Consider the following 10,589-nt stretch of genomic DNA (forward strand, 5'->3'; position numbering starts at 1 on the left):
AAGTGTTATTGTTTATAAACATAACATTTATTTGTAAATGATTTGCACACATCTTTTTCAATTTTACCAAATGTCGTCAACCATGAGAGCAGGAGAACGAATGTTTAAAAATGGATGGAAAGATGTATATATTTTCTTTACATTTTCAGGAAAAAATGCTCTTGACTTGAAGGTTTTCTGATCTTTCATTTAGGAACAACACACCTAACTTACCCAGTATGCCTAAAAAGAAGACTTTAATCCTCAAATCCTCAAAGTTTACAAGTCAATATTATGAATTCTGACAATTTAGAACAATACAATGAGCAGCAAGAGAATAGTGCTACAGGATTATAACAGTAGTGTCATCAGGATTTTAGTGCGTGTCAGGATAAACTTAAGCAACAATCAGCTGGCTATTGAGACATCCCTTTTATTTTATGTCTCAACCAAATTGTCAAAGGCTACTGAGTTGATCAAATATAGAACTTCACATCTTTAGGGGGGCCAGTCAGGTAAAAGATTAATTATATTTCACTTTACAATAATAATGGATTACATGTGTATATTTTCAGACGTAAAACATTGACCCAATTAAATATTGACCCCCGATCGATTCTGAAACGTCAGATTTTTATATTATAATCACTTTAAATTTACCAGAGAACATCTCAGAATTGGACTACGATGCTTTACGGACATCATCATTATCATCAAACTGTTTAATAACCTGGCTCAATATTTCTTTTAACTTTTTCTAAATTTACAAAGATTATCCAACCTTGTTTTTTTTTTTTTGTTTTGTTTTTTTTAATTCAATTCATTGTCACTGAAAATGAACAACACTAGAGCCTGTCAGAATATGACCCTTGAAGACTTGGACTCGTTTTCGATGTGCAGCTCCCTCTCAACCCTTTCTGCAGCCTCCGGGTCGTCCTCACACGCTCCGTCTTTTTTCAGCATTTTCAGCGGCCACCAAAGCGAGCCATTCCGGTGGTCTCTGCGCACCTTGTTTTCTGCCGGCCAGCAGCAGGGGCCGCCCTTGTCCCCTGTCAGGAAGTAGAGGAGAGCGTTGAGCCAGGCGTTGCAAGACGCCAGAGGCCGAGTTACCTTGTAGCAGATGGAGACAGTCTTCATAGCGCCGCAGCCGCCGAGCTGCCCGCGCCTCAGCAGCAGGAAGAGTGTCCGCGTCACGTGGAAGGGCAAAAAGCAGAGAGCAAAGAGCAGCGTGATGGTCACGATGGTTTTGATGGACTTCCGTCTCCTCCGGATGTAGTGTGAATACTGTGATCCGGAGATGGACACTGAGGTCCTCTCACGGTCTCTGACTCCGTCCGTGGCCCCGTCTCCCACTGGGCCGTCATCCCCACCTTCGATGGAACTGGGAGGGGAGCGCAGGGTCTGAAAAATTGTTCTGACCACCTGAGAGTAGCACCAGGCGATGATGATGAAGGGTACAAAGAAGCCCAACAAGTGGAGAACGATGCCGTACGGGACGTAGTCGGCAAATTCTTTATCTATGGCGTCATCCCAGCAGTTGACATATTGCTCCTGATCCTCCAGCTGAGATCCAGACGTGTTCCCGCTCTCTGCCGCCGCTCCGGAATCACTGCCTCCACGTTTGAGGTATCCAGTCTGGGCAAACCTGAAGATCGGACAAGTGAGGACGAAGACCACCACCCACACTAGCGCACATGTCCCCTTGACAACACGTTTGCTCTCCAGAGTGATGGTCCTCATTGGGTGGCAGATCCCCAGGTACCTGTGGATGGAATGGAAGTCAGTTTGAGTCAGGTGTTCTTATCCTTCGTCTCTCACAAAACAAATTCTTCACCTTACCTCCGTTTCCATGCAAAAACCAAACCTCAAACCAAAGTTGCCAAAGAGAGTGCAGCCCTGCCTCGAGTCTCCTGTGTTTATGTGAACTTTGCAAATCTAACATGTTATGACTGGGCTGAAAGGCATCACTTTGACACTTTGAATCTGCACTATGCTGCAGGTTACACATTTTAGTGGTCGTCTATATGCTTTGTTTAACATAAATGCATAAAGCCATTTTCTAAACGTTTTATTTAAGGAGGGGATGTGATCCACCTTCATTTGGAACACGAGCCAAAGCCTGATCTGGACACACACTGGTCTCTAATGTCGACCATCCGGCGAACTGTTTGCCGGCTTACAGGTCAGGTCAGCTGGCCAGTTGACATGATCCTGAACTTGTGTTAAAAAGCTCCTTTTCCTGTTAGCAAAGTCAAAGTTCAATTAGCACGCTTAGAGAATGGTCAAAAATTAACAACGTTGGGAACATTCGTGAGGAGGTAACCCAGTCACTCCTCTTCAGATGCACTTTTAAAATTGGCAACCTTTGACATAAAAACTACTGGTGGCAAAATTGGAAACATCCGGTAGTGTCTTCTGTTTTTTTTTTTTTAATTCGTTAATAAGTCTTGTTTGTGACTTACTTCGGCGTGTTCACCTTATTCTTACCTGTGCACGGAGATGCAAGTCAGGAAAAAGATGGAGCAGTAGAGGTTGAAGTAGAAGAGGAAGCGGACGAGTCGACACATGAAGTCCCCGAACACCCAGTGATCCCTCAGCATGTAGCTGGCCACCAGGAAGGGCAGCGACAGACCGTACATCAGGTCGGTGGTCGCCAGGTTCACCATGTAGATGAGGGAGGTGTTCCAGCGCCGGCGGCCACAGCCGGCAGTGCAGCCGCTGCAGGATCTCAGCAGCACCACCGAGTTGAGCGTGAGGCTGAAGAGGAAGGTCAGCGAGTAGCAGACGGGCAGGAAGACGTACTTGTAGGACTCGTCGATGCTACAAGACGAAGTGGGCAGCGGGCCAGAGGCGTTGAGATGATGGCTCTCTGCGGGCAGCAAACCCATATCTGGACCTATGCTGGAGGCCTGGCTCAGTCCCATTATGAAGGTCGTCTCTAGCAGAACGGATAAGACTTAGCTTCAGCTGCCGTCATCTCAGCCTCGTTAGACTCAAGTCTGGTCAGTCACTGAGGTCTCCTCCATTGGCTCTGCCTCTGACTGATCATCGATCCATCCGTCCGTCCGTCTCGTCAGTCTACAGGGGCTGATCCATGTCCCCGGATTGTACGAGGAGTCTCTGTTACACAGCAGAGAAAGAAAAAAAAAAAAAAAGCTATGTCATTACCGAAGCAAAAACTTGCTTAGAATGTACCACCGATGTTTTGCTGATGAAGGCCATGTTTCGCTCAATTAGTCCCTCAATCATTAACAAAGCTTTCCGGAAACCTTTCTACTTCCATATATTTGGCTCTCTGTTCAGATTGTTGAGCCGTTTCGTCCGGGGTTTAAATTAAAGCTCATGTTTTGGAAGGCGAGAATTCAAACTCACAGATGCTGCCGTCGCCACCCCATATCCTAATACCTGTACCGGGAACGTACAGCCGTTCTCTCCTCAATCCTTTATTTAAGTGATATTCTTACTGCCATTGAGGATGGACAACTAAAACAACACTATGAGCAAGTTGTTCAGGTTCTACCCACAGACAACAACAGAACTGCAGTGTGGCAGAAGTGGATGGTATGTTTACGGTGGACCTGAAAATGCCATTAGACATCGCTTGTCGCAGCAAACAGGCACCGTCATCCACCCAGGCTAAAACTAGCTGACATGAAGGCAGGAACATCCAGGCAATACAAGACTCCACTTAGGGTCCAATGCATTTACATGCATTTATGTATAAGAGTACCATAATATTCAACAATTTGAAGTGCCATGAATAGTCTTTAGTCTTAAAGCATGTCAGTTGAACTTTGCGGCTCACCTCCAACACATGAAGCGTCATCAGGATCAGGGGCAGTTTGGTCCCAGCGCCGCTCGTCCTTCCCACCGCTCTCGGTCCCGAGTCGTCTGATCCCGCTGTGGCTCACAAGTGTCTGTCTGAGGGGCGGAAGGATCTATTGGGGTTTCTCCCTCTGACCTTCAGCTTCTCTGTAAATAATTGATTAGCATTCATTCACTCAGAACTGCAGGAATGAAACCCAATACAAGGACTGCAGTGGAGGAAGAGGCCGTGCTGCTCCGAGCTGTTCCCCTTTCAACAGGACACGCTGGGCTCTTTTTTAGTAACCCATAATTAAATATTAAAGACATAACATCACAGGGAGTTGTGTTCCATTTTTATCTAAATTTCATTGATCTAAAAAAAAATTTTAAAAAATGAGTCAACCTTTAATACAATTTCAATATTTGTGGTGCTGTACTATTTGTTCGGAGCTTGATTAGAAAAACCTTTTATCTAAACACATCTTGTCACAGCATTAACAAATCTGACTCTTAACTTTGATAAAACTGGAACATCAATCTACCAGGAGCATACTAATGTTTATGTTAATGTCCATTAAACACTCAATGGGTTGTCTACGTAACAATAACAAGAAAGAATTCATATCTACACGAGTCCATGCTTGCTGCCAGGTGAAAATCTGTTGAATTCAGTAGGAAAAAGCCTCAGTGATGCTGCTTTTCTGAAGGTGAAAGAATCCCTTACCTTTCCCAATGCCTCTTGCTGTCCAAAGGATGACTGAAAATGGTACACACCAAAGATCCTCCTCCTCTTTCCCGCACCTCCAGCCTATCATCATCCCAATCGTCATTGCGGAGTCTCAACTAGTGCTGTAGTGTGAAGGTGATAAATGCTGCAGTCAAACACAGTGATACATGGCCCATCAAATGACGCACATAAATGTTTAAAGCAAAGAAACAAAAAAACAAACAAAAAAAAAACCCCTCAGCTTAACGTACAATCCAGTGGGTAAAGTTGACTTTAATTTGAGCTCTGGTCAAAACAGGAACAGCTGCTCCTTTAGAATGTATGGTACTGCTTTTATCGATTCTGCCCAGAACAGTAATTCAGCTCTAACATTATCCTAAAAAGCTTCAGAGATTTTTGAAACAAACGTTGGGTTTATTTACATGACAAGTGACACTGGCAGGATGAGCGGCTGGTTCTGTCATATCATTTTTACTGACCTGAGACAGGATTTTTTTTTTTTTTTACCTTATTCCACACAAGTGTCATTTGCTAAGTTCCTACCAAAAATACCATGAATGACGCGGCAGCTTCTGTTGGTCAAGTGTGGTAACTTCCAATGCAACAATGCTACACTTCCTGCGTGACGTTCATAGAAGTTGACTCAAATCATATACAAGAAAAACAATCAAAGCCTGGCAAGTGCAAGAAGTACATTAATCCCTGACTTTATGAGTAAACAATGCATGTTTAATGATTTACCAGTGAGAAAAAGAGGTTACTAAAATAAAAATAAAAACTTTTCAATTGCGTGACATAACGTTTCAACAGGTTTGAACTTTTCCAACAAGTGTGTTGCTGTTTTTCTCTAATCTATATCAATTATTAACCTTTTCAGTTATGTAAATCAAGTACTGAGGAGAGTCTTACAGGGTAATCAGGCTAAAATTCAAAATATATTTAATAAACTCTGGTGAAATTCCCTTTTTTATAAGACACACAAGAAAAAATTACAGAAATATTAATGTATCAATCTTGCTACAATTGCTGCACGAATGCAGTGATCCCTTTTTGTAAATGCAAATTAAGTAAATAATGCAGGTAACACAATAAATAAAATTCAGTTAAGTTGGAACCCCTCAGCGGCAAGTATTTGAAGGACCATACACCTCTACAAAAACAAACTGGGATTTTTGAGGTTTTTTTTTAGAAATACAAAAACTCCAAAAAATAATAAGATCATGGTATTTAAAAAAAAAACAAAAAACATTGTTGATTGAAAATTAATTATATATGTTAATGAGTTCCGTTAGAAATCCCAGGGACGGGGAGTACTGTTGTTGAAAGTGCTTGACTGGTTCAGATTGGACACATTGCATCTGTTGCTGGTTTTCTTACCTGAGATAAGTTGCAATTTCGGTTTATATATTAGCACAAATAAAACATTTTATCATTAAAAGCTTAAAAACACAGGTGCAACCAAAACATTCATGGTAGTACAAAAATAGCAAGTGATTAATAGGCCAGACTTAGTACGACCAACATGAAGAATCTCCAAAAGCAAGGACACACACACACACACACACACACACACACACACACACACACACACACACACACACACACACACACACACAAAAATGTCCGGATAGCCCCCTGGTGGCTGACTGTGTTATAGGTAACAAACTCCTCCCCTTCATTGGAACAGGTACAAGACAGGCCAAACTAAAGACTCAATCTCACATTGTGGAACCTTCTCTCTGGGTCCTGAAATGTCTCCAGAAGGTCCAACCACTCCGGTCGGCTGCCTCGAACACAACAAAGGTGTGAGCTGGCCAGCTGAAGACTTGTCCCCGCAGTTGTTTTCGACGAGCAGCTCAGCAAAGTTCAAGAATGACCGAAATATTGAGCTGCTGGAGTGCGGTGGTCCCGTTGTTAGGTCAAGTCCTGGACGTCCAGCAGCATGGCGTCTTGCTTCGTCCTCATCTGATCACGTACCAACAGGTGGGCCACCAGTTCGGAGCTCAGAGCTGGAAAAGAGGCGAGAAACATCTGCTGCTACCGGTTGCAACTGGTGTGTTTTGGTTTGGTCTGACCACAGGGAGAATAAAACCAAAGCAGGAAACTATCAGCTGTCAGGGAGAAAATTTAGACTGAATATTAGCTCATTTGATGGTGTTGGCAGTATACAGAGCTGACTCAGGGATCTGGGAACAGAGATGGGGTCAACAGGAAATTAATTTAAAGCTATGTAATATCCCTGGGGTAAGTGTGTGTGTGTGTGTGTGTGTGTGTGTGTGTGTGTGTGTGTGTGTACCATGTACGTCCTGCTGAAGAGAAGCTCTCAAGCTACCGAGCTGCTGCAGTGAACACTCCTGCAGCTCCCAACGCTCCAGATGTTTCCTCTTAGCAACAGCACCACTGCCTTTCAGATTCTACAACACATAGTCTTATTTATTAAATGAAAATGACTTCTTTTTTTTCTCCCAATCCTGCATCAATCCTGCTCTTCCTCCTTCCTATACGTGCCTCTTTCTCCTGCTGCTCTGCCAGCAGTTTGTCTCTCAGCGCCCTCAGAGCTGTGACCACTTCCTGTTTCAGCCCAGCAGCATGGCATCCACTCCCTCTGGAGACCTGATGCGAATGAAGGTTAAAGGTCAGATGACGGCGTTGTTAAAGCCTCTGCCTCAGTCAGCGCTCTACGTCGCACTGAGGGTGGCTCTGGTGCGTGACAATGAAATGTTAGTACAAAATAAGGGGTCAGGCAGCGAGAGCAGGAAGTGACCTTTTTGCCGCTTCCGTCATCCTCATCTTCGCTCTCGCTGTTGTTGATGAAGCACAGCTGCAAGTTTCTGTGGTTGTGAAATCTGTAAACACAGAAGCAAATCAGTTTCGGCAAGTTTTGTTTTTAAAGCTTTTCAAGATAAACCAAACTGCTATTCCACCACTGCTACAATGTTGCTAAAGTGAACATTAACTACTGCTCACTGTATATATCATGTCATGTGTACGTAACACTACACGCTGGTAACAGCTACTAGGTCTCCAATGACTAATTGATAAAATGTGCTGTGTCGCTGCGTGGTTCTATCAGTTGACCCGACACAAACCCACCTCAGAACAACCTAAGTGCCTGTCATTTTCAGGAATCAGAATCTGTTAGAAAGGGCAGTGCTGACCTCTGACCTCTGGAAGCTGTCGAGATCTGACGTCTGCTGGTTGGTCAAAAGGAGTTTCACTGTATGACCTCAGACCAAAACCACACATTCAATGGACATCTGACTGCGACGCCATGTTACCTCTGCGCTACTCGACACCTCCTGAAGTCTTCATCTTCTTGCTCCCACACATTTTTCCACAAGCCCACCTTGCTGTCGTCCATCCTCGGCCCCATCCCATTCTGAAAGAAGACAGACAGACACCACATCCTGATGATCTGAGCATTCGGCAGCAGGCTTACTGTTTGCAACCACATCCCATGCCCTTTTCCAACAGCAGCCGGATCATTAAGGGCAACAGAGTGAATGGAAAGCACTCATAGGACAAGAGGAAGTCATTACTCCAGCCACTAGAGAACATACAAATATGCAGCAGCCGTTCCTGGTGTCTGTGATCGGAAGGCTGCTGAAGGCACCACAGCTGCGACCGCAGTGTGAAGGTTTACAGCCACAACACATTCCTCCTTCAGGAATGTGATCGCACAGACACAAGCAAAATAGCAGAAAATGTTTGGTAAAAATATAGTCGTTCAACTTCTTTAGAAGAGACAATTCATAGAAGGAATAGGACAACAATTTGTCTGTGGTCCTCAAACAGTGACGGTAACTTTGTGTGAGAGGAATTTAACCCCGGATGTGTGGATGGAGGTCTGGGGCATTTGGCTGAAATGGAGCAAAGCCTCGTGGGAACTGGAGTTTATTTTTTCATTATTTTTTTTTTTGAGAAGTATGAGCAATGATCGGGCCTCGGCTCATCGCTTGTCTGCACTACTGACCTTTGACCTTTCGCTTCTCTCCTGCTCCTGTTGCTCCAACTCGGCTATCCTCTGGCTTAAGTCCTCCCAGTGCATAATGGGAAGGTTTTGGGAGTCCACAGTGCTCGTCCCTGTGATAAGATGCAACCTTTCCCCCTCATCCTCATCCTCCTCTTCCTCCTTTTCCTCTGCCACCTCCTTCTCCTCCTCCATCCTCCAATCTTAAAAGCATAACATTGAAATGATGTAAGCATGCATGTATACATATTTATTAGTTTGCAGTGGATGAATAAGAAATGATGAGGCTATTGTTATCATAAAAACTTTGAATATTCTTGCTTTATTTGCACATTGGCAGTCTACCATCTCCTCCATAAAATAGAACAGTATCAGAAACAATATTTGAAGAAAAAAACCTTTGCTCGCGCTAATTTTAGTAGAACAGAAGCTTCTTTTCTCCTGATGGAATTTCAATCTATTCACACCTCATCACATTTCATCATCAGTATTTACACTGACGGTCACCATGCTGCCCTATCAGCCATTCGCATGGTGACGCTTAAAGGAAATAGTTGATCAAACTGTCATTAAAGGGTCATCTAGTTCCAAACTTCACGACTCTCATCAAAGCAATCACAAGTAATGCGTAGCACAGTCATTGTGACCAATATATTCTGACACATGGAGAAACTTGGCATTTTGGCACATTTAAGTTATAATATCTTTGCAGTAAAATCTCAGACTGCCGATCAAACTCAAATTAGCCAAAATCTGTTTTATGTTTAGTTCAATTCGGACACACTAGACTTAAATCTGTGCAGACATTCGTTTAAATGTTGGATCTGATCTGTCTCCGCAGCTGCGACCCTTCTCGGCGCACAGTTGTTTACCAGCAGCGGGGAGCCCACCGAGGGTTTACCCACTTACCAGTCACGTCCAGGCGGCCCGGGATTCTCCGACATGACGACGTCCGTAACCGTACGTCTCTCTGCGGCGTAACAGTCTCCTCGGCTTTGGACGTTTGGGAAACCGAGGATGAGAAATTTGCCGAGGGGTTTTCTACAAAATAGGGGGAAAGTGTTGCAAAAGTAGTGTGAAAGCCTGCGAAGGAAGGCGGGACCGCGGCTCTCCTCCTCCGGCCTCTCCTCGACTCCTCCTCCCGCTCCGTCTTTAACCTTTCTGCGCCGGCGGAGCGCGTTTACATGACGCGGTTGAAAAAGAAGAACACACTTCCACGTCCAGTATTCACTTCCTTTTAAAGTTTACTATTGGACGTAGTCGTGGAGATAAACGTTAGCGACGCTTCCGTTACAGTCCTGGGACGAGGCTGCGGTTTTGAACAGTTTGTCCATGACACAAGTATGAAATTCCTAAACTACAAATAATAGAAATGAAAAGGGAGAGAGCGAGAGAGAGAGAGAGAGAGAGAGAGAGAGAGAGAGAGAGAGAGAGAGAGAGAGAGAGAGAGAGAGAGAGAGAGAGAGAGAGAGAGAGACCACAAAGCCAGGACAAAACTAACTGTCCCCTTCACGTTTACCAATTTAAGTAAATATAACGAAGCACTACAGAAACATCTGTAAGCCAACTCCATTAGTTTCTATCCACAGAATTTTGTAAAGCCATAATTTAATATACATTATTATTAAAAAAAAAATGGTAACTACATCCGAATAAAAAAATAAAATAAAATCTAAGCATTATTAGCTTTAAATGAAGGAAAGATATAAATAACAAAAGTCATCACTGTGCTGGTTATGCAAATAGCTTCAGGGTGCCTTTTGAAATGAATAATAGAAGATAAATATGTCTTATGAGCGACAGTTTACACTTTAACAAAGGTCTACTTGTGTACTTAACACTGAAGTTTCTTGCAAGTTGCCTGATGTGAGACCAATAAGGAGTTTTCCAAAGAACACAAACATTTAATGAATATTTACATCCACTGCCAAGGTCCAGCTGTAAGGCCTTTAGAAGTTTGAGACTCTGATTTTAGTGCTGTGCGGTTTCACCAGGGGTCCGGCCTTAAGCCTCAACCAAAGGAGGCGATGAAGGGGTTAAAGGCTCAGCCCGGTGGTGTCCCGTTTCACCATTTTTTGGAGATGACGACTGAAAGCAGATGGAGAT

At 43.7% G+C, this 10,589-nt stretch overlaps 2 protein-coding genes across 3 annotated transcripts; both read right to left on the reverse strand.

The window, feature by feature from the left end:
* Positions 1 to 216: 216 nt before the first annotated feature.
* Positions 217 to 6,103, reverse strand: LOC142892027 (P2Y purinoceptor 3). Of its 2 annotated transcripts, XM_076032044.1 has the most exons (4): positions 4,511 to 6,103; positions 3,785 to 3,951; positions 2,467 to 3,099; positions 217 to 1,741 (listed from the first exon to the last, which is right to left on the reverse strand). In XM_076032044.1, the coding sequence occupies exons 3-4, from the start codon at positions 2,901 to 2,903 to the stop codon at positions 835 to 837; spliced, it is 1,344 nt and encodes a 447-aa protein (XP_075888159.1). In that variant the 5' UTR covers positions 2,904 to 3,099; positions 3,785 to 3,951; positions 4,511 to 6,103; the 3' UTR covers positions 217 to 834. The 2 variants fall into 2 exon arrangements, with proteins under 2 accessions (XP_075888159.1, XP_075888158.1); XM_076032043.1 differs by having other exon boundaries at positions 3,785 to 6,103.
* Positions 6,104 to 6,110: 7 nt separating this feature from the next.
* Positions 6,111 to 9,740, reverse strand: LOC142892035 (uncharacterized). Its single transcript, XM_076032054.1, has 7 exons — positions 9,393 to 9,740; positions 8,487 to 8,686; positions 7,792 to 7,892; positions 7,278 to 7,359; positions 7,022 to 7,126; positions 6,810 to 6,927; positions 6,111 to 6,522 (listed from the first exon to the last, which is right to left on the reverse strand). The coding sequence occupies exons 2-7, from the start codon at positions 8,676 to 8,678 to the stop codon at positions 6,428 to 6,430; spliced, it is 693 nt and encodes a 230-aa protein (XP_075888169.1). The 5' UTR covers positions 8,679 to 8,686; positions 9,393 to 9,740; the 3' UTR covers positions 6,111 to 6,427.
* Positions 9,741 to 10,589: the final 849 nt, after the last annotated feature.

The sequence above is a fragment of the Nelusetta ayraudi genome, unplaced genomic scaffold (genome assembly GCF_046127955.1).
Source record: "Nelusetta ayraudi isolate G7.1 ecotype Tasmania unplaced genomic scaffold, CSIRO-AGI_Nayr_v1 ptg000033l, whole genome shotgun sequence".
NCBI lineage: Eukaryota > Metazoa > Chordata > Actinopteri > Tetraodontiformes > Monacanthidae > Nelusetta > Nelusetta ayraudi.

What these genes read in the sequence shown, in the direction of transcription:
- LOC142892027 (XM_076032044.1), bottom strand. Translation starts at nt 2,903, where the DNA reads ATGGGACTGAGCCAGGCCTCCAGCATAGGTCCAGATATGGGTTTGCTG. An exon ending in ACTTGCATCTCCGTGCACAG is followed by an intron (nt 1,742 to 2,466) that starts GTAAGAATAAGG and finishes TTCCATCCACAG; the next exon opens with GTACCTGGGGATCTGCCACC.
- LOC142892035 (XM_076032054.1), bottom strand. Translation starts at nt 8,678, where the DNA reads ATGGAGGAGGAGAAGGAGGTGGCAGAGGAAAAGGAGGAAGAGGAGGAT. An exon ending in ATGACGGAAGCGGCAAAAAG is followed by an intron (nt 7,127 to 7,277) that starts GTCACTTCCTGC and finishes CATTCGCATCAG; the next exon opens with GTCTCCAGAGGGAGTGGATG. An exon ending in TCTTCAGCAGGACGTACATG is followed by an intron (nt 6,523 to 6,809) that starts GTACACACACAC and finishes CCTCTTTTCCAG; the next exon opens with CTCTGAGCTCCGAACTGGTG.